The 24461-nt window shown below is 35.4% G+C and overlaps 1 protein-coding gene across 20 annotated transcripts in view; it reads left to right on the top strand.

Moving 5' to 3' along the window:
• EYA1 (EYA transcriptional coactivator and phosphatase 1) overlaps positions 1–24461 on the top strand; it is a 460645-nt gene that overhangs the window by 278076 nt on the left and 158108 nt on the right. For 13 of the 20 annotated variants that reach the window (XM_054656818.2, XM_054656820.2, XM_054656817.2 and 10 more), the window contains one exon: positions 23372–23421. In XM_054656818.2, the coding sequence (XP_054512793.1) occupies positions 23372–23421 (50 nt within the window). Of the gene's footprint in view, positions 1–16199; positions 18243–21717; positions 22574–22610; positions 23422–24461 lie in introns of those variants that run through there. The other 7 variants (XM_009455502.5, XM_063817191.1, XM_063817187.1 and 4 more) reach the window with 4 other exon arrangements.

Genomic DNA, 24461 nt, shown 5'->3' with positions numbered 1-24461 from the left:
GTGAGGACTGATACATCCCTATCTGGTTGGGAGCAGTCCCTATTGATTAGGCCAACATCTGGCTCCTATTAGCATGATGCTTTTTGAAATATGAGAAGGAATTTTTTTCTAAGATGGAGTTGCTTATGCCAAGGGTGCTCTGTACACTGGATAAACTGAGGATTTTGAACTTCACCTAAAATCTATGAAGGAGTTTAAAGTGAGAGATATGATGAGCTTGACATTTATAAAGATGGTCTGGTAGTGTGGGTACAGTGTTGAGGGTAGATTGAGTTTTGGGCACCGAAGAAGTTGTCTGTTAAAATATTGCTATCACAATTCATGTACAATTCAGGTGTGAAATGAGGGTGATTTTATTTTTCACATCCTATTTCTTCTTGCTTCCAGGCACACTGTAGCAGAACAAAAAATAACAACAACAAAACCCCTCAAATATGCCTATTTCAAGAAATATAATCTCTTCAGTCCCACAGGTGGTCCTTTCAGGCTTTCAGTCCTGATTGTTCTGACTTCTCCAGTGTACCTTTGCTCATCCCTCTCCCTGGGGTAATTGAAGTCCCCAGTGGCTCATGAGTGTATCATCCTGGCCTTAGTGCCTGTGCTGTGCTGGGTGTTCTCTGTGGCCCCTGTAGAGATGTATTCATCCAGCTAAATCACTATGAAACCTGGGTAGGAGTATGTACAGGTGTGGCTGGTCCTCTATGGTCTTGTCCAGCATCATAGTGGACCCTACTGTTCAGGTCCTTGGTCTGCACGGTAGCCTCGAGGCTCGAGTGATCCATTTGTGGCCTCCTCATCCTCACATAGAGCCTCCACTTAGTTTGGCAGGTTTCTCTGCACTTTCATGTACCCACTGAAGACCTAGGCATTCTTCTCTCTACTGTAGTAGGTGAGATTTTCATGCTTGAGGAGGCCTTTTATGTATAGAAAGGAATTCCCCCATTCACTTGTGCTTTGATAAATACTTGTTCATTCCGAAGCTAAAAGTCAATTTACAGAATTTATTTTACTTCTACATCTGGTTATTTTTTACAAAATAAAAATTTCATTCACTTCTTTAAGTATTTTATTTCACACATAAGTTTAATGGATTGAGTCTTCTTTAAACATTAGCATCACTTAACCAAATTTTTTTAGCCATTTGAAATTGTGATTATGTCTATGACTTTAGGATGTAGTAAAGGTTTCGAATATCCTAAAAGGTTGACCAAGAATATACAAGGCAATCCAATGATTATAAAATATATTACCTCACATATCTTCAAACCTTAAATTATAAATAATAAAGTTTTCTGGTGTCTTCATTTCTTTACATCTTACATGTTATTGTGAAGTATAACCCATATATACTTCCTTATTTTTTAAAACCTTGTTACTTTACTGTATATTCCTGGGGTTATCACAATCTGATCAGATCCCAAGAAAATATCACCTCATACTAGGCAAGATTACTGGTTTTTTATTACTGACAGTTTAATTTTGGTTTATATATTCTACATTCTAAAGAGGTTCAAACCTGAATTCATGATTTAGTCTTGGTCACCATTCTTATGGTTACGACTTCTTAAGCCTACCCTGCCTTAAACGGTGCATGAGTTTCCATTTCTAGCAATCAGTGCCTACAACTAGAAGTTACTTCTCTTCCCCTTCTTATCTTAAAGGGTCTTCCCTTACATCATATCTTCTATTAATATCTTCCTTAGCCTCCCTGCAAGCCTAATCTTAATGGCAGGAAGACTGGGGGTGGGAGGGGGGATGGATCATAATTGCTGAGAAAAGAAAATACATCAGGGTATAGTTCAAATTTTAAAATTTAGCTTTGTTATATTAGAGATGGGGCTTTGGTTACCACTTGCATCTCTGTGGTTATTGAGGCATATATGGGAATGAGATCACATGGGAGAAGATGTTGGAGAGAGCCTGGTGTTTCAGAGGAAGCTGAGTCAGTAGGTCAAGAACAACCCTAAAAAGAGACCAAGATGGAAGAATCAAAAAATGAGGCAAAAGGCGGTTTTGTGACAAGACCTCACAGGGAGAGCATTTCAAAGAGGGAATGTACAGCAATGTCAGACGAAACAGTTAAGATGATACTGCAATGCTACACTTACAACATGATTCCATTTATGTGAGGTACCTAGCGAAGTCAAATTCACAAAGACAGAAAGTAGAATGGTAGTTACCAGGGGCTGGGTAGAGGCAGAAATGGGGAGTTAGTATTTAATGGGTACAAAGTTTAAGTTTGAGAAGATGAAAAAATTATGTGGATGAATGATGGTGATGCACAACAATGTGAGTGTATTTCATGACACAGAGCTGCATGCTTAAAAATGTGTAAAATGGTAAATTGTATGTTATATACATTTTATCACAATAAAAATGCTGTAATTAAGACAATTAAGATAAAGGCAGAAATGTGTCCATTGGTTTTGATAATATCCTTGCGATTGGAATCATTTGCAAAAGTGACTTCAATGTAATGATGGATATTTTTATTAGGTACCGCTACATTACACCCCACCATTTTATTTGTTCATGATTCTGTGGATTGGCTGAGCCCAGACGGATGGCCCTTCTGCTGGTATTGCTTGGGCTCTCTCCCAATTTCTGTCAAATGGTGGCTGGGGCTAGAATGTCCAATATGGCTTCACTTTCATATCTGGTACCTTGGTGGGATGGCTGGTAGGCTGCGACTTCTCTTCCAACACATAGATAGCTTGGGCTTCTTTCATGGTGCCTGGATCTAAAATGTCTGTGTTCCTGGAAGAAAACCTCCAGTATGCATGCACCATTTAGTATCTGCTTGCTTCCTCCTTGTTAATGTCTCATTTGCCAAACCCAGAATTTGAGGAGGTATGGTTCATTGGGGGTCACCAAAGTAACAATCTACCATAATAAGACAGAAGACAGTGATGGGTAAGAGGTTGATTAAGTAGGCAAGAGAGATAAGGATGTTTATATCAGGCTGGTGAGTACGGAGACATGTGAGCATATACACAGAGACAAGAGTGAGCATAGCATACGGAAATGACAGAACGGAGGCTTCTGCGGAGGGAGCCTGGGCAGGGCAGCGGGAGCTTCGGCTAGTTTGACAAGATAGTGATGAAAACTAGTTAACTTGCAGTTAATGTTCAGATTTTGATTGTTCCGGCTTTTTGGATTTATGTCATGTTCTTGTATGAGCAAGAAAGCAGAAAGAAGAATGGAGATGACAGTCAAATCACTGGTGTTTCTTGTTTACGCGGAGAGACTGCAGTCATCCTTAGTTTCTTTCTTTGCCTGAAACCCACATTCAATTTACAACTCCTATTGACTCTAATTCCAAATATACCCTAAATCTGACCACATATCATCAGTCGCCCAGAGAAAACCCTGGTCAGATTACACTCCTTTCACCTGGGCTACTACAATAACCCTCTAATTTGCCTTCCTGCCTCTATTTTGCTCTCCTATAGTTCATCCTCCACACAGCAGCCTTCCTTACACATAAATCAGATCATGTCACTTTCGTGCTCAAAAACTAAAGAAAGCAAACAAACAAAAGCCACCTTTAGTAACATCTCATTACAACCAGAATAAAATCCTACTCTTTATCTGGCCAGCAATGTCCCATGCCCTACACCCAGCCCGGGCCCTGCTCTTTCTTTTCTTGTTCACTTTTATCCACATTTCTTTCTTCCCTCCTACTTGCTAAGCTTGCTCCCTTTGAACTTGCTGTTCCTTTTGTGTAGACCACTCCCTCCTCACCCCAGTTTTTACAAGTATATTACCTTTTCATTGTTTACGTCTTAACTCAAATGACACCCCCTTCAAGGGGCCCTCTTTGGCTAACTATAATAGCACTCACTGCTTCGTACACAGCCCTGTCTGCCAAATTTTACCTGAATTTGATTTTTAACTATTTGTCAATAATTTATGCACATGCACCATACATAGGAGCAGAAAACTGTCTACTTTTATATTTTCATTTTAATCAAAATTATATGTGCATTATTTAAAACTCAGTTCTATAAAAATTTCTGTCCAGGTGTGGTGGCTCACACCTGTAATCCCAGCACGTTGGGAGGCAGACGCAGGTGGATCACCTGAGGTCAGGAGTTCGAGACCAGCCTGGCCAACATGGTGAAACCCTGTCTCTACTAAAAATACAAAAATTATCTGGGCATGGTGGCGGGCGCCTGTAACCCCTGGTACTTGGGAGGCTGAGCCAGGAGAATCGCTTGAACCCGGGAGGCAGAAGTTGCAGTGAGCCGAGATCGCGCCACTATAGTCCAGCCTGGGCGACAAGAACAAAACTCTGTCTCAAAAAGAAAAAAAAGTTATGTAGAGGGGAGACTCCTGTCTTCCTCTCATCTTGCTTTCCCCTACCCAGAGAGAAACGCTTCTCACTTTTCAGCTGAATTTTTGTTATGCTGTTCTTTATTGATCTTTCATGTTTTAGATGTTATTTGTTGACTTGTCACCATGGAATTGTTTCCTTGAGGATTTGTTTCTTTCATCTCATTCCCACCCCCAACACATTCATACACAAATACTGCCAGTCCTGCCATTCGTCCAGGATTTTTGTTGATTTTTTGTTGATCCTGATTTTTGTTGGATCAATGTTTGGCATTTATATTACTCCACCTATATGTAAGCTCTTCTAGCATGAGGTAGTATTCCCATTTTAAAAAATTATATATATATATTTAAGATGTACAATATGATATTTTGATATGCACATATATAGTGAAATTATTACTGTAGTCAAATTAACCTATTCATCATCTCATGTAGTTACTTTTTGTTTGTTTTGTAGTAGAGTATCTAAAATGTACTCTGCAAATTTTCAGTATACAATGCGGTATAATTAACTGTAGTATTCAAGCTATACACTAGATGTCTAGACTTGTTCATCCTATAGAATTACAAGCTTTCACCTACACTTTTCACCTACATCTCCCTGTTTCCTCCCCTCCCTTGCCCCTGGTAACCACATTATACTCTTTCTATGCATTTGACTTTTAAAGAAAATATTCCATATATAAATAAGATCATGCAGTAGTTATCTTTCTGTGTCTGGCTTATTTCACTTAGTATAATTTCCTCAAAGTTGTTGAAAATAACAGGATTACTTTTTTTAATGCTGAATTATATTCCATTGTGTATATATACCACAGTTTCTTTATTCATTAGCTGTCAGTGGACCCTGAAGTTGTTTCTATGGCTTGGCTATTGTGAATAAAGCTGCAATGAACATGGGAGTGCAGATATCTCTACAAGGTGGTAATTTCATTTCATTTTATTTGGTTGTATACCCAGCAAAGGGATTGCTAGGTCATATGACAATTCTATTTGTATGGCAGTCCTATTTTTAATTTTCTGAGGAACTTTCACACTGTTTTCCATAATAGCTGTACCAACTTACATTCTCATCAATGGCCTGCAAAGGATTCCTTTTCTCCACACTTTCATCGACACTTCTTATTTCCTGACTTTTTGGTAACGGACGTCCTAACAGGTGTAAGGTGATATCTCATGGTGGTTTTGATTTGCATTTCCCCGATGATTAGTGATGTTGATTATCTTTTTATATAAATGTTGGCCATTTGTATGTCTGTTTTAGAAAAATGTCTATTTAGGTCCTCTGCCCATTATTTGATTGGGTTCTTTGTTATTTTCCTATTGAGTTATGTGAACTCCTTATATTTTGGATATTAACCAATTATCAGATATATGGTTTGTAAATATTTTCTCCCAATCCATAGGCTGCTTTTTCATTTTATTGATTGTTTTATCTGCTGTGCGGAGCCTTTAGTTTAATGTAGTCCCACTTGTTTATTTTTGCTTTTATTGCCTTTGCCTTTTTTGTCCGTTCCAAAAAAATCATCACCAAGACCAATGTCAAGGAGTTTTTCCCCTGTTTTCTTCTAAGAGTTGTATGGTATCAAGTCTTACATTTAGATCTTTAATCCATTTGGAGTTGTTTTTTGTGTCTGGTCTAAGATAAGAGTTCAGTTTTGTTCTTTGGCTTATGGATATCCAGCTTTCCCAGCACCATTTATTGAAGAGACTATCCTTTCCTTATTGGTCTTATTGGTGGTCTTGTTGAAAATTATTTGACCACATATGCTTGGGTTTATTTCTGGACTCTTTATCCTGTTCCATTGGTATATGTGTCTGTTTTCAGGCCAGTACCATGCTCTTTTGATTATTATAACTTTGTAATACAGTTTGAAATCAGGACGTGTGATGCCTCCAACTTTGTTTTTCTTTCTCAAAATTGTTTTGGCTATTTGGAGACTTTTGTGGTTCTATATAAATTTTAGAATTGTTTTTTACTATTTCTGGAGAAAATGCCATTACAATTTTGACAGGAATCACATTGAATCTGTAGGTTGCTTTGAGTAGTACTGACATTTTAACAATGTTAATTCCTCCAATCCACAAACACAAGATACCTTTTCATTTATTTGTGTCTTCTTAATTTCTTTCATCAATGTTTCATATAATTTTCAATGTACGGATCTTTTACTTCCTTAGTTAAATTTGTTTCTAAGCATTTCATTCTTTTTGATGCTATTGTAAATGAAATTGCTTTCTTGATTTCTTTTTCAAATAGATTATTATTAGCATAAAAATGCAGCTGATATTTACAGGTTGATTTTGTATCTTACCACTTTACTGAATTAATTGATTAGTTCTAACATTTTTTGTGGAACCTTTAAGGGGTTTTCTACATATAGCATCATATCACCAGCAAACAGAAATACTTTTTACTTCTTCCTTTCCAAGTTTGATACCGTCTATTTCTCTTTCTTCTCTGACTGCACTTGTGAATACTTCAAGTACTATTTTGAACAGAGGTGGTATGGTGAGAATGGGGATCCTTGCTTTACACCAGATCTTAGAGGAAAAGCCTTTAGTTTTCCTTCATCGATTATGATGTTAGCTGTAGACCTTTTATAAATGGCCTTTTTTATGTCAAGGAAATTTCCTTCTATACCTATTTCATTGAGAGTTTTTACCATGAAAGAATGTTGAACTTTGTTAAATGTCATTCTTGCACCTGTTGAGGTGATCAGTGCTTTTGAAATGTCATTCTGTTAATGTGGTGTATCATATTGATTGATTTGGAATGTTAAACCAACCTTGAATCCTAGAGATAACCCCCACTTGGTCATGGTGTATAATGTTTTTGATGTATTGTTGAATTAAGTTGATGATTCCTTTTAATAATTCAATTCTGTGCTCTCCCCTATTTGTTTACCTGTCCTTTGCATATATTCAGATGTATCTGTTATTGTATCAATTCCCTCATCTTCATGAAAGTGTTCCTGGAGCCTTCTGACCTTCTCCAATCTGGACTGTCATGCCTAGGGTATAGCTATCATTTTAGAATTTCCTTTTCCATAAGTACCAGAAATTATATTCATCTTTCTCCTATTTGGATTGTCTAGTTTGTAAAGGAGGTTTGCTTCCTAAATTTAATGGAACACACCCTCTGTTAGCTACCTGAGAAAGGATTGGGAAATTAACCTGATTGGGAAGTTAACTTTTTGATAATTTACTTGTGTGAAAATGTTTTAAATTTAATTTAAATATTTAATTTTCCTACTTACAAAGTATAGTAGGTTATAAAATTCTAGGCTAGGAATTATTTGTCATCTAGGAATTTGAGGCCATTGCTTTACTACTTTCTAGAAATACATGTTCTAATTGAGAAGTCTGAAGTCATGACCTAGGCTTTGTATGTGGTCTGTTTTTTCTCTCTAGAAGTTTGTAGGGGCCATCTTTTTCGTATTCTGAAATTTCCGAATAATATCCATTGATGTGAGTTGTTTTTACTCTTTTTGTTGGGTAATCATTGAGCTCTTTCAATCCAAAAACTCATGCCCTAGGAAATATCTTAGAATTATTGGTCTAAATTTTAGCCTTTATTGTCCTTCCTCTCTTGCCGAAACTCTAGTTATCTGGGTGTTGGAAAACCAGAACTGTAACTTCTCATTTTCTTATATTTTCTATACTTCTCTATCTTCCATCTCTTCTTGCTCTCTTCTCTGGGAAAATTCAACAGTTTTATTTTTCAACCCGTATTGAGTTTTATTTTCCTGTTATCTTACTTTTTATTTCCAAGGGCTCCTTTTTGTTGTTAGATGTTCTTTTAAAAGAAAAAAATAATTATTGTTTTCTTATCTTGTTTCATGGCTTCAGTATCTTCTCTTATTTCTCTGTTCATATTAATGGGAGTTTATTTTTGTTTTCCTGGCATTTGCTTTTGTTTGATCTCTGTTTCCTGCAAGTTGCTTTGCTTTTCATTTGGTTTCTACATTTCTCGAGAAGCTTTCCTCAGACTCTTCATAATTCTTAATTGTTGGCTTATATTTAAGAGTAGGGCATTAACTTTGTTAATGACTTGTTGCTCATGGTTTTTACTTTAGTTAAATGACTTGTTGCCCATGATTTTTACTTTAGAGTGATCAGACTGAGTTCTCGCCTTAGTAGGTCCCCAGGTATAAGTGATTTAGATCTTTCCTTTGGGGCTGGTCTGAATACTTAGTGAAATCAATTTAGGCTCCTGCCTGGATGATCACTGGCTAACAGTGTTCTGGGAACCCTAATGAGGAAAATTTATGGAGGAAGAGAGCAGGGGCAGTTATCCCAGCATTTAGCGTGAGTGTTTTATAATCTGCCTGTTATCAAAATGGTGCATGCTCCTTCAGCACACCCCAGGGCTTCTCCTACAATCCATAGTCTACTTATTTTACTGACTATGTAGAGTGGAGAAAAGGGTCTTACTGCATCTTATACTGACTTGTACCCAATCCTCCTATGGTAGCCTTACTTCTACTTCCACTTGTAGAAATACCTAGTATCATCAATTGCTAAAATGTTGGGGATGGGAGGAGTTGGGTGGTGTAACTTTGATTGCTTTCCAGCTTTCCTTACTGCCAACTTAGGATTCAGCTTTCTCATATCTGCTAAATGAGTTACTAATGGTCTGCATGGTTTAGACTTTTTCCCCCACTTTTAAAATTTGTTAAGGCTGGGTGTAGGGGCTCATGCCTATAATCCCAGCACTTTGGGAGGCCAAGGTGGGAGCATCGCTTGAGCTCAGGAGTTTGAGACTTGCCTGGGCAACAGAGTGAGACCTCATCTCTACGTAAAATTAAAAAAAAAAAATAGCTAGGCATGGTGGTAAGTGCCTGTAGTCTCAGCTACTCAGAAGCTGAGGCAAGAGGATTGGTTGAGCCTGCCAAGTCAAGGATGCAGGGAGCCATGATTGCATCGCTGCATCCCAGCCTAGGTGACAGAGTGAGACCCTGTCTCTAAATTAAGTAATTAATTAAAATGTGTTACTGTTTTCCTATTACCTGCTTTTCTTCATTCTTGGGGATTTGTGCCTTAAAAAAATCCCTTTACTGGTGCTCTAGGGGATTTCTAGAGAAAGCAAAAATAAATGCATATGTTCAGTCAGCCACCTTTTCATTTATTTACACTTCCATGGACACATAATTTCCTTAAGTGTGGGAATTCTGTCTGCCTTGTTTACTGTTTCATCTATGCCCATAGTACCTGGCACATACTAGATGCATGATAAATATTTATTGAGTGACTGATTACTGGCCGATAGACCAGCTAACTAACTTTTGTTGGTTAGATTTCTGAACCACCTAAAAGCTGCAAAATTTGAAAATGATGGTGTTGTGGACACACCTGCAATGAACTATTTCTGAAAGGCAGGACGTGTAGGGTTTCTTTAAATATACTTTCATCCTATTAAGTACTGTTTTAAATTTTTAAATTAATTTTTCTGTTTATTTTGGTTAGGAATTTAAAAGGGAAATATGAACCAGTATTAAGATAACAGTATACTTAGGGAAGAATATGACATAGCTAGAATGTGGTATATGGTGGCTTTTTTTTTTAACCTAAAACTGAATTGTTCTAATTCTTTAATTTCCTTGGAGTTTGGTTGTTCCCTGTTGTCAGGATGGCAAATTCCTAGCACAGTTTTTAAGGACTCAATTTTGTCCCATAAATTATTTTAAATATTTTTGTACATAAAATAAAATTAATGTTCCTATAATGATAATGCCCTAGCCAGTCCAGCTTTAAAGTTTTCAATGGAAGGAAAATATAACAATCTGTAAGAAAAAAGAAAATTAAAGCAAAGGAAATTCAAGGAAATCATTTTTCTTTCACAAACCAGGGCCATGTTCCCTCAAGTAGCCTTGTGTGCATGTATTAATTAATTTAATAACATTCACCAAGCACCTCCTATGTGCTAAACCCTGGAAACTATGCCCTGTTTGAGCACTCATTCCACACTCATTTAATTAAATTGATTTGAAATTAACTTTTCTGTTGCTATTTTTTTCTCCATGGGAGTTTTACCATAGCAGTAAATATTTTCATCCACATACCAATTTGGTAAGGTGTGTACCACTGCATCCATTTTATAGCTAGCTAGTTATAAATTATAAATTGAGAGAATAAGTACTGTGACAACAGAAGACATAGAGAAAGCCCATGTTGAAACCAAAATTAGAATTCACTTGAATCTCTGGTGCATTTGTTTTAATCTGGTGAGTAGTACCCTTGCCTATAGAGAGATGTTAATAATTCTACACACTTAAGGAAAAGAATAGCATTTCAACCTTGAATAATGATAGACATGAAATCCAAGAATATACAAAAATGAAATAGGAAGTCAGTGTTGCCATATACTGCTTTAAGAAGTTTTTGTGGGTTTTTTTTTTGTTTTTTTGTTTTTTTGTTTTTTTTTTGAGACGGAGTCTCGCTCTGTTGCCCAGGCTGGAGAGCAGTGACGTGATCTGGGCTCACTGCAACCTCCGCCTCCCAGGTTGAAGCAATTCTCCTGCCTCAGCCTCCTGAGTAGCTGGGATTACAGGCGCATGCCACCACGTCCGGCTATTTTTTTTTTTTTTTTTTTTTTGTATTTTTAGTAGAGACGGAGTTTCACAATGTTGGTCAGGCTGGTCTCGAACTCCTGACCTTGTGATCCACCCGCCTCGACGTCCCAAAGTGCTGGGATTACGGGGTGAGCCAGCGCGTCCAGCCTTAAGAAGATCTTAATGTGAAATGTCTAATTTTTTTTCCTTTTCACATATAAGTCATTCGTGGGTTGATAATAGGCATAATTTTGGAAAATTCTAAATACAGAGCTTAAAGGTGTGGTCCCTCCTGTTTGATAGTCTTCAATAATTAATCATGAATACATTTATTTGTGGTGAGTTAGGTCATCCATATTTGTGTCCATTTTTAGGTTTATCAAATACAATTTCTCCCAAAAGAGGTATACTGTGACGATACTGCAAATTTAAAATGCATAAAGTCCGCATATCTAAAATCATTGTCTTTTTCCTTTAGAACTTTTAAGTCATAGGCTGTCATTCTTTTAAAAAGGCTGGGATTCTTAGGCAGGTTTTTGGATCATTGTTTTGAATAACAAATTCTTTCTTTTTTTTGCTTTTGTTTTTGTCCTGTCCCTCCTTCACCTTCTGCTTACCCACTCCCCTGCATCCACTCTCTACAAGCAGGGAAGATCCTCCTCTCAGGGAAAGACAGGAAGGAAAGTGAACAGCAATCCCGAGAGGCCAAAGCTAATGGGGGCTTTAGCGGATCTTTCAGCAGGGGTTGTCAATGATAATCGTGCAGCAGAGGGCTCCTCTACGGGCGCTCTGACCTCTTGGTAAACTATTTGTTTCTCCTTGTATTGATTAAAAAAACAAGCCACCAGCCTGTAACTCTCTATCAACCAGGGTGTTGTTTTTAAGAATCTTCCACATTTAAAACATACTAACTCAAAAATCCCAGATCTTTGGCTTTGCTTTACTCTGTATTTCAGGTAAACCAGATCATTGATACTATTAAAACAGAATCCCTGAAAGAGGCAGAGGATACTTTCCAGGTTTATATCTTTTGAAAGAACATGAATCACACATTTCAACATTCAGTATAATACCCCAAATATTAAACCATCTAAAACAAGCATTCCTCTTAATTAGGAGTATCTAAAGACCACAAAATGTTTAATCGTACTTACATTTGGGTTGCAGAAAGGAATTCTGTTTTAAGTATTTGAACAAAATGAAGCTATTGTTTTCCTTAGTATGTGACATAAAGTCTACTTTTTTCCCCTCACACCATAGTATACTAAAGTAAAATCCAAGGACCCAAGGCAATTTGATCGCTTGCAAGCATGATCTGGATAAACCTTACAGTAGAGAGAAACCTCCAGGTTGTATACCTATTGACATTGCTTAATAAAAACTTCTAGAATAATGGTGATTCTGGTTGTTTTTCCAATAGCAATGCGATTGCAGTGCACTGTGGATTAAGTTACTGATCCTTTGAATTCTGACCTTCTGTCTAAAACAGCTTTAGAGGTTACTCTTTTTTTTTTTTTTTTCCGATTTGGGAGACTGGAGGAAGAAAAAATTAATACTGCTTGAAGGAAGAAAAAAATTCTATAGGTTATTAGGTTTGGGGGTTCCCTTTCCCAGTCTCTGGCAATTCCTTTGTAGTAATAATAGAGCTTCTTGATTCTGAATACTTAAACCATACATCCAAATGCATCAGGAAGTGCACTTTTAATATAATTATTTCCTCAGTGAATAAATCAAGTGTTTATGATATAATAACTATTAAAACCAAAGCATATCATACTGGGTAACTGAAATTAAGAAAGGTAAAATGTAAGAAATTGATATAACTATGAAACAAGACATGCATATAATTGCTGATTGTAAACTCAGACTCTTTGCTTTTCCTTTTTAATATAAAGAATAAGGTGGGAATATTTATAATCTCTAGGAAAATAATTAACCTTTTTGAATTTGTAAGGAGAAAAAACCAACATCTCCTGATTTGACCACTTCAAGTTCAGGGATTTTTTCTCTATTGACCATTTAATGTACTTTTATTTTTGCATCCATAAAGTAACTTGCAATATGTGTTCAGAAATAATCAGCTACTATATAGTGATTTTTTCTCTTCCATATTGAATATATTATTTTGGTATATATCAATATGTATCATTTCAAATACCACACACTTTTCTGGATTTTTATTAACTTTATGGGCTATCACCTTGCTTCAAAATGATGATACAATGAGGAGACATTAATGTCCCATTGCTCCATCTACTGTTTAGAAGTGACTTTGATGGTGCTAGAAAAATGAGGCAGGTTCCAGTACAAATAGTGGGGGAAAAATCACTCATATTTAAAAAAATCAGGATTTATAAAAATATAAAATGCCTAGCACAGTGCCTGGCATGTAGTAAGCACTTCATAAATGCTAATTCCCTTCTTTCCTCCATGAGCTATTCATTGTTTCCGAAGAATTTAAAAACTGTGAACTCAGCTGTCATGAAACCTGAAAAACACAAAGCAAATTTCCAGATCCTCTTACATGTTTTGGGAGGTGCTGACAAGTTTGGTTTTGCCCATGGCTTAGAGGAAAAAATCTTGACGAAGAAACAACCTGGGTTTTCTAGGTTGCTTCTTGTCAACAGAAACCCATTTTACAGCGTGAGAAAGCAAAATAACTTATCGCTGAGATTAAACATATGCTTCCAGTACCAATTATTTATATATTTTTTGGCAGAAGGAAGAAAAAGTAATGGTTTGCCATTTTGGAAAATCAGTTGATTTTAAAATAGGAAATCTGTTTTATCATTTTTTTAAGCACCTGTATTATCTCATCCCCCTTTCTTAAAAATCTGCCACTGCCCTTGCTATCACTATTAGTTTCAAGAAGTGCTGCTTAAAGTTTCTATTAAGAATAATAATTTAAAAAAAATCTGATAGGCAGCCATTACTACATAGGATAACAAGTTTCACACCCTACATAAATAAATGTTATTATTAATATATAATAATCAACGTGCTCTTTAGGAAGTCAGGAAATAGGTTATATTTTCATATTGTGTTGGTATAAAGACTGTAATATGTATTAAAATAATTTTCCATGGTACAGCTAATAGTTAATTACCTCCTTAGCTTTACTGTTAAAAGCTAATCATGTTGGAGTTTGAATGGAAAACATTTCACAAAATATTGGTAGACATTCAGTTTGGCAGATTTAATATCATTCTTAAAATAAATAGAGGATGTTTTACTTGGTTGCATTTCAGCAGAAGGCTCCTGGGAGCAGGACCCTCATTGTAGGTCTCGTGCTGGTGGGGAAAGAGCAGGTCATCGAAGTGACCATTCCGAATGCCAGCAAGGATCATAGTGTCAGCCATCCAGACACGGTTCCAAAGGCTCCATAAAGAAGCCAGGGACGTAGTGTCATGGCATGGACCACAAGAAAAATAAATTTATATGAAACCAGGAATACTGGAAGTATAGTATTTTGGAATACTCTATTTGCCATTCTACTTTGAACAGTTTAAATTACAAAATGTTGAATACTTCCACATATTGATTTTAATCATGTGGAAGAAATAATGACTGGGATTTCGCTTTTTTAAGAAAATGCATTAGTCTTTAAGTGCTGATTATATTTTGCAACTTACTATACTGTTATTTTTGACAAATAATCATCTCATAAGAAGCATAGAAACAAAGAGATTAGTAAACTTTTGGACCAGGTAATAGCATGCATGCTTCTAACGTTATTTCAAAGTAAACACAAATAGAAGAAAAATGATTTCGAAGTGCATCATTTATTGACAACTTCACAACTGTAAAATAATTTTATTTTCATTATTGGAATTAAAAGGAAAAGGGACACCTGTATTTTATCCTTTGTTTTCTCGTGTTTATTTGTTATACTTAATTTGATTAATCAACTGTTAACTCATGAAGTTTTAGAAAAGTTACCTTTTAGATTGTTGTAATGAGTTTCTTGTATCTATCCTTGTCTCTCTCTCTCACATATATATACATGACATTTGTAATATGTATTAAATATTACAAATGTAATGTAAATACCGTGTGTGTGTATATATATATATATGACATTTGCTTATTTTTTTGATCATGCCCTTAACCTAAAACACTAAACTCTTCTACCAAAATTGAAGACTTCCTTCATATAACCAGGCAGGTATCTAGGCAACAGCTGGCTCTGTCACATAAAACCTGTTTGGTGATACAGCATATGAAAGATACTGTCTCCTTGAGGGTTTTCAAACATTTCATATCAGTTGAATATTTCAAGTATTTTCCCTTTCCAGATAAAATTATGTATTTTTTATTGAGGAAAAAGCATATTGGAAAATTTTAAAATTCCTTTCCATACATTTATGTATTGAGATTTACATGGCAAATATGAAATAGCAATGCTTTCTTCTATTACCTTTTACTAGTAGCAATGTTCAACAAATTTTCCTAAATTTTGTAGTTATATGTATGACTGTATTTAGGGAACAATTTAGTCCTTAAAGTATATGGTTAAGTTACATAATATAGTTATAGTTGGTGAAGATTTAGAAATAAGAGGCTATCAATACACTATAAACTAGGTGTTGTTAATAGCTTAAATGTGGCTCTTTATCATAGGGTAACTTACTTTTGGTTTAAATTGTATGCAATAGTAATTATTACATATTGGATATTCAAAAGTAGTAACCATACACAATTTATGGGTAAACGTGATTGTTTTTAATCCATCTAATTTTGCTTCAGGAAAATGAAACTCTTTAAAAGTAGTAAATATGCACATGGATATTACTTTTAGTCAGTGACTAAGCTCTTTGTTACATAATTATGAAGCATGAGCTATACCATATCAATTAGTGGTCACATTACATTCATCATGCTTTTACTAATTTTCTTCATAATTATATGCATCATTTATTTAATATTTCATTTGGTTATATAAACAAAAATTAAATTTCAACATAAAATATGTAATATGATACATTTAACTATAATGTGGGCAAGTAACTTGTATATAAATGTGACATACTATACATAATATTCCCACTGTTTTGATTTTATATAGTTCATATATTCTGGATTTGTCAATATAATCTTTCATGGATTAGAAAAATAATTTCTTACTCTATTATGTCTAAAATAATTGTTAAACAATTGGAAGCATGAATACAATAGCTAAATGTAAAATTTCAAGCATTGTTTAATTCTCCAACATCTCAAATTTTAGATTTTATAGAGCTTAGAAATAAATGTGGTTGCAAAAGTATTTACTGTTTGATATCAGATTGAATTACCGCAACATTACATTTTATCTGACAACGCTAGAAATCTCCATTACAAGCTGTATTTTATTTTCTGCATATATACTTTAGTATATTGAATAACTGATACTTCTGGTCTGAGAAAGTGCAGTAGGTGGTAACATAATTCTATTTCTGCTGCATATATGAACAGATCCAATAGCAATCAACTGTTTTTTGACCTGGCTTCCCAAATATGGTAGATGACTAGCCCATGATTCCTTGCTGGTACTGTACAAAATGAAATCCTAGGTGAGTTTGCAGTTTAAACTGTCGTTTATGTTTGACAAAGTGTTCTTTTCTGAGGAATTCAGATTGGCATACTTTCGGTGGTTGGGGGAAGTCTGTAATAAATTTTGGTCATTAGCAGCTTTTTATTTTTTGTTTGCATCGGAATGGTGCTTTCATATCCATATTAGCAATATAAAGTTATGATTGTGTCTATGTGTTTTATTAGTTGACGATCTGGAAATGTATTATAAAGTCATGCAAAAAGTTATTGTGATTTTTAAAATTTTTTTCACATCTATCAAGCGCCTAAAAAATGAGGACGCTTTTTTTCCCCTTAAATAAAAGACCTAATCAGTAGAATAGTATCCTATGGGTGATGACAAAACAGTTTTAAGAAAAATCCGATGGGCTTAAAGATTTTATTTTAGAGCACAAAATTGGTTACAACGAGTGACTAGTATCAAAATAAACATTTGTATTTGAATGTTGGCACAGGTCTGGCAAATTGAGATACAATCATTAGTCACATAAACGATGCCTTCTTTGAATATTTGAAATCAACATAATGGTTAAGTCTTATCACCAAAGTCATGTATCTGTATAAAACATATCTTAACTGAAGCTCAGCTCTTTAGGTGAGTGTTATAGACTGTCATGCATAGATTCCGAGGTCAGTAAGAATTTTTTTTTAAAAGAATAAGCTGTAAAGAAAGAGTTCTAGATAACATGAATCTTTTCCAAAAACCATTTAAAAATATTAACACTGAAACATTATCTGGTTCATAGCCAAGGAATTGTTCACAGAAGATTTGCCATTCTAGAAATCATTTCGGATTCATCCTTCAGGCTTTCATTATTAAACTGATAAAAGCTTGCACGTTTGCTTTTTCATTTTCTACTTAAAGGGAAATGGCCATTCTAGTTTTTTATTTCCCCCAGACCTGTTTCAGTAGTAGGTACGTTAGTTAGGAAATAAATTATGAAAAGTAGTGGATTCCCTAAGTTTCAGGGCCTGAAAAAAGTTTAGGAAAAGTGTAAAAGGTAACGTGTAACTACTCCCCAAAGATCTTAATTGGTAACTACTGTTGCAAGAGGACGCGTGTGTGTTGACCACGTCTCAGAGAAGTTATTCTCACACAGCTGTTTATTCAGATAGCGTGGGGCGCGTTCATTTACATAATTTTTTTTTTTTAAACAGCAAGGTTGAGTCAGACAGAGCAGTGCTCCTTTCAATTGTTGCGTTTAAACCAATAAGGTTAGGACAAGAGAATAGCTGTGGTTTGCGTTGCAAAAACCAAAAAAAAAAAAAAGAAAGCCCCGAGGCTCCATGGGCAGACCTACAAGGCTGCGCAAACAAATCGAGGGATGAGATTCTGCTGTTTCTTTGTCTAGGGTTCTCAGATGCTATCTGCCGCTGCTGTTTGGTGGGGAAGGAGCGCTGGGCGCAAAGCTGTTACCAAACAGAACGGTGGGAGCTGATGGCTCCGAGTTTGGGGCGAGGTAGAAACTCTCCAGTGCCACTTCCGACTTTAAGCCTTCCTGTTGCCGTCCACTGTGGCGGGTTTCTTCCTGGGGAACGCGTTTTCGCTCAGTCGCTCGGCAGCCCGAGCCTGCGGCAGCGGCCAGGCGCCTGCCCACTGCGCCGAGCTTTCCCCTGCAGAGGCGCTCCGCTCCCAGAAGCGCCGCGGCTGCACCAGAGCGCCTGAGAGCCCTCGCGCGTCCCCATCCAGGAGCAAAACTATGTCAGGAATGGAGGTTTGCTAACCCAGAAAATTCGAAGGAACACATTAAACTGGTGGATGCAGCAGATGTAAGCGCTGTAAGTACAAGCTGACTGTTTGAAAAATTGTAGTGACTGACAACAGCTGTCCTGTGGGCAAAGCCCAAGCTACCAGGAGCGCTTTTATTATTGTTTTGATTTGTTTTCAAAGAAAAACATTATGGCATGGGGAAAATTATGACACTTTGTACCTAGTACTTTATGAGCCACAGGGTTTCATCCTAGAAGTAGAATTCCCAACCTCCAAATTATGAGCGATCAGGATCATTAAGAGATAATTACAAATTAATTGTTAACAATTACTTTTGTTATGATCTAGATAAATGTAATGCAGGACCATATTCTTGCAGGGAGATGACTTCATATCTGTTTTCTGAATTGCTGCACAAATCTCAAATATATTTGTGTAGTATTGAATAAAGCGGTACATATACGTTCATTGCAATACATAAGTAACTTTTACACACTTTGACATGAAAAAAACGAAGCATTTAACATTTGAAAGGACAACAGATAACAACATTAAATTGATAGCACTTTTTAAGGAAGAAAATATTTTTGCTTTAATAAATAAATTTCCCAAACGTTATATTAAACTTATCTTCAGAAGGTGATATAACAAACATTTACCCAATTAATATATTTTTCTCTTATCGACACTTTGTAAGGCTTGAGTGGACCTTGAAGTTTAAAACAAGATCTGTAAACTTTTGAATTACCATTTAAAATATTTGCCATTCAAAATCAGTATATGAATTGTTAATGACTCATGGGTTTATATTTATTGGGAGGAGGTTTTGAACACATTTGAGCATAGCATTTGCAAGAATTCAGTAAATTCAGAGCTGTCATTGAATTTAGGCAAACGTTTTTATGTTTTATTTCTTAAAATGGCAAGGGGTACAAAAAGTCGATAGTAAGCACATAGTGTAGTTTTATAGGTTTGGGATTGTTTTTATAATGTGTCTTTCAAAGTAGGTTTTATTTTATGCTTGCATGAGTCTTTCCCCCCACAGTCTGGGGTCTGAGGACATGCACACATGTACAGTCATGCTTTTGCATTATCAAATATTTGATATTTGACTTTCTGCATGCTTGAGTTCTCCCAAGGCCCAAAGTGTTCAGTAAGTGAGCAAGCAGCCATGGATTTTCAATCTTTGAACATTCTTTGCGGTGACAGACATAGAAGCCTAATTGAGCCACTGTTCAGTTTTAGAGGGCCAAATGGAAGTCCACTGCTGTATGAGTTTCATAGACATGATAAATGATTTTCTCAAAAGAAAATTTCCATTTGTGAAAATCGTATAAGAATACATTGTAAAGAAGAAAAACACTTGCAACAAGAATAAAACCACTTGTTTATCAAATATCAAAAGTATTTCATTCAACATTTTAAGTAAATTGATATTGAAAACAATCCTTTAAAGCTATTGGTAGCATCCATGTGGTTTAAATACTTGTTTTTGTTTTCATGCGGACTCTATTTTGTCATTTTCTTTAAACGACGCATTGCAAAAAGTAATGTACTATACTACTTGAAAATAATCAGCAGTAGTATTAAAGCATTTATTTTATGGAGTCTTTGATAAAGAAGGAAATATAGTGTTAACATTTAAAAAACATTGACGTCTCCCTAGAACTTCATTTCAATTTTAGGTTTAGGTTTTTATTTTTAAAATTTAAGTTTTCATTACAACAATGATGCCATAGTTGGAGATATCGATTGAGGAGAAATTTTAGCAAGAATATACCCTAAAACACAGATTTATGGCTAAGGAAAATTTTTTTTACATAAAATACATTCTGATGAGAAAATTGCCATTGTCTTTCAAATTTGGGAGTACTCAGGTTGATCTGTGGTTGGACAAAACTAGCTTGCCTGCCAACTCTATTTATTTAGATAAGCTCAGTACTTTCACTTTGAAAATTTCTTTTCAGTTTGAAAAAAAAGTTTTAAATTATAGTCATTTTATAAAAATTGCTTCTAGCAAGCAAAAAAAGCCTATGGAAAACCCGTAATTTAGACAAGTACCTACATTTTATTTGCTCTGTGCTGCTGAGATTTAGAATCCCTTTCCATTTACAGTTTACTTTTCACAGAACATTATTAACTTTTTGGCTTCATGCATGATCTTCTGTCAGATGCTTTTGATTTGTAATTTAGCAAAGTATAATAAACAGTGCAAAAGTCATGAATTTTGCTCTGCATCCTGAGCTCTGTGGTAGGGAAAATGTGATAAAATGTGTACCTTAAGTCTTGTTTGATGATCTCTCAAAGCAAGTTTGCCTTCTGGAAATAATTTCTGGGGTTGAAGAGCATGGTATTAACAGATTTAATGTGGCTATTCAATGGATTGGCGAAGTAGCATGTGAGGTTTAACAAAATGAGAGAGACAAATTGAATATCAACAAAAGTTACATCTGTGAAGAATTATAAATTTAATTAGAAAAAAGGCAAACTTAAAAGACCTCATTAACTAATCAGAAGTCAAAGTTACTAGTTTAGGATTCTTGAATTTGAATTCTAAGAAGTTCTGCTTGTTGCTATTTGTATTTTCACAACTCTGTCAATATGCTACTATGGGTATTCTATACAATGAGTTTTAAAAAGCATTAAAGTGAAATGACTTGATTGTAATATAAGATGACCATTTGTTATGTTATGGGAAATATTTTTGCACTCATAGAAGTATTTAAATTAAAAATACCAGATTAGGAGAAGACAAGAAACATGCTAAGTTTATGGGTGTAAAGCAGAAAATGTGAACTTACTGAATGCCTCACATCACTTTTCTAGAAACAATAAAAAATAATATTTTTCTCTTTTGAATGGAAATATCCCTAATTAATTATTTTCAAAACACATTATGGTTTTAGAACTTTACAAGACAGAAACTTCCAGAGATATTATCAAACATGAGAGGAAATCAACAGCAATCAGAAATAGGTGTTCTTTTTAGATAAGTCATTATAAGACTATGTTTCCTTCTGCACTGTAACCTTGTACTACACATAAAAAACTAAAAGCATGTGAAGTGTAGCATTTTGTAAACTGTAACTAATTTTGCTCACATCTGTGTCTAATTGTTGTCTGCATTCGCATTCTTGAGAGTAGATTTATTTTTCCTGGACCACGATGTGGATTCAGCTGACCAGCCTAAGTGAGGATTAGTTGTTTTAAAGTTATTTTGATTAAAGAGTCATTTTTAAATACAGTAACACACAACACATGGTTTAAATAATCCCTGAGACACAAAAGAGTATATCTGAAGTATACTTAATGAAATGTAGATCATGCATATGGACTTTCAAAAGTTGTAGAGTATGAAAATACAGTAGACTCTAGTTGAACCAGCATAAAAGAAATGTGTTGTCGTGAAAATGCATGTTTTCACTGAAATGTGGTAGACTAATTCTTGTTTTGAAGTTCATTTTTTCTTTATTAACAATAGTTTGACTTTGAAATTTAAATATGATTGGTTAAAGTACAAGTATAAATCTAACCAAACTTTCAAAGTGTATACTGAAACTAAAATTATATTTCCAACATTGTACTTTCCAGCTAATGTTAAAATGGAAGTGTATTTTAACATTTAACAGAAAGAATGCTTTAAATACTCTTTCACGTAATTAAGCCAGGAGAGTTCTTAAAACTAAGTTAGTTCTCACCTATAATTTATTCCAGGTGTATAAAAGTGGAGAAAAAAAGAAAGAAAAAGGAAATTTATCCTTGAGGTATATTGCTGGACTTTCTAAAGGAAACCACTTAAACCTGTGTGAGAACATTAATTTTAACAAAAATTGCAGAAGGCTGTTATCACGGAATGACACATCTGTAGGCATTGAAATTTAATTTTTATCTTAAGCGTCTTTTAAAAATTGTTTTTCATCCTGCACGTATTGTAGAAACATACCTAGAAATTTTACGTAACATTATACCAAGACAGTTGGACTTTAATGATGCTTTATTCTTGCTAGAAAGGTAGTATTTCTTATTTCATAAATCATACTTTAAAAATAACAGGACTTAACAGAAGACGTTTGGTTGGATAACTGTAATGCCATTCGAGATACTTTAGTTCTCATCTCTGTTCTGTAACCCTAATTGATGTCAGTTCAGGTTGAATGAAAATGCACATCAAAGATTTGGAATTCTGAGCCATTTTAAATGTTTTGCAGAATGCTCTCCTACTGAGGCGTTAGCCTGAGCTTACAAGCCAGCAGCCTGGCCTCACCTGAGCTTTATCACCTGCTGGCAGTTTGAGCTGCTTCTGGAAGAAGGGCAGTGACTGTCAAAGCCTGCACATTAGTTAAGTGGTTCAGTGAAGTCCTGAAGTACAGATTCATCTAGAAACAAGAGAGACTGAAATGTAGGTTGACTAGGATGGTGAATTGATTGTTAAACTTTTCATTTTCTTCCTCGGTTTAAAAGATGGAAAATCCACCAAAAAAACTAACTACATTTTCTGGTTTACCAGGCAGAACTGAATAAGAACTCATTGAATTTTAAATTGGCGAGGGTAAATGAGCACATTGTTCAATGGAGTGACTTTGGGTATGAAAACTTGCCTTTGCCTTATATAGTTAGTCCGGCATTGTCAGAAAGTTGCCCAGAAGCTGTTTTAGTGAATGTTAAATGACAAATAGTAAATGTAGGAGAAAACCATTATGATAAGGATAAGAAACTGTCAGGAGTCAAAGGGGTGGGCGGGAGCTCTATTTCAGCTGGTGATAACAGAAGATGAAAGATCTTCTGAGGATGCTGGAGGATTACTGCTTGAACTATTGCTGTTAAACACGATCATTTTGTCATTCGCTATTTTTTTCCAAGCACCTTTTCCAAGCTGCCTGGGCAAGGCTGCTTTGCATGTTGATTGGGGGAGGGGTAATCCCATTTGCAGCTGTCATAGGCCAGTGATGAATCACTATCACGTCATTTGGCTGCCTTCCCCCCCTGACAAGGGGAGGAGGAGGATAGACCTGCAGGAGGAAACAACAGTTGAGACCTCAACTTAAAGACAATATGCCTTTCACTGCTGCAGTATCCTCCTTTTTCTCTTTTGGTTAAAAGAGAGCATTGTCGTTCTCAGCCATGTGCTCTGTATAATTAAGAGCTGACACTGAAGCAGAGTAACAACAGCTTCTAATTTTTTTACCCCTGATCACAGGTGCAAACATCTCAAGCCAGTTCAGATGTTGCTGTTTCCTCAAGTTGCAGGTAAGGATATTGTTGATATTTGACATTTTTGGAGATTACCTTTCTGTGACCCATATCTATTTTTGTCTAGTGTTTCTTAATTATTTCTATTAATAGTAACAGCCTCTGTTGGAAATTACTTAACAGTTTGTGTGTGTGTGCTTGTAAAACATTTTAAGTATGTAGAAAGGGAATAGGAGCCTCGGTTTGAAAATAATTATGGGCTATAGTTTCTAGTGTTAGGAAAACTGTGAATGTGTAATGAGAATCAGGAGAGAAAAATTGGATTTTAGACCATTACTAGTTTGAATTCAGAATATTTGGGGAAGTCAAAGCTCACTTTAGAGGTAAAATGCTTCGTGTTAAGCTGTTTTAAAAACTGATACCCATAGTCAATGTAAGTGCGACCTCTAAATTAAAATGACTGTAGCTTTTATTGACCTGATAGGGTGAGGAGCAAATAGTATTAACTTTATATATGTAAACATTAAACTTCCTCCCATCTTTTTTCTTAGAAAAACATACAAAGTTTAAAATAAAGTAAATGGGCCCTAAACTTTTAAGAAATTGGCTGTAAGAAAATAATTGTATCTAAGTGTGTTTTTAGTGACTTTAAATAAATTCTCTCTTCACTAATAGGGTATTAAATATAAATGTATAGTTCTGAAATTGTGAACATGAGTAGTGGCTTTTGTACCTTTTATAGAATAAGTAACTGCAGAGTCTAAGAACTTTCAGAGGGCATTTAACTGGTTTTATATGGTAAAATTGCAAAATTATAGCACTAAAGTAGAATTGTTGTTATTTCCCAGAGTAAGTGACAGCTGAGGTATTCCGAGTGCTAATGCTTGCAGGGACCCACTGTATGTTGGCCTTATCCTTTTTCAATTGGGCACGCTGTATGTAATCCACAAAGCAAACAAGTGAGCCGACATCATAATGTTTTAATGCTGCATTTGTTTCAAGGGAAACAGAGGAACAATTAAGTAGTTTGCCAGAGTAAACACATGCATCAGGACTATCTCATTCCCTGTCACTAGACTATAGGTTTCAAGTGTTTT

Source organism: Pan troglodytes, chromosome 7 (genome assembly GCF_028858775.2).
Source record: "Pan troglodytes isolate AG18354 chromosome 7, NHGRI_mPanTro3-v2.0_pri, whole genome shotgun sequence".
In the NCBI taxonomy this organism is placed as follows: domain Eukaryota; kingdom Metazoa; phylum Chordata; class Mammalia; order Primates; family Hominidae; genus Pan; species Pan troglodytes.
Note: the sequence above shows the minus strand (reverse complement) of the source record. Positions and strands in the feature narration are given on the sequence as shown.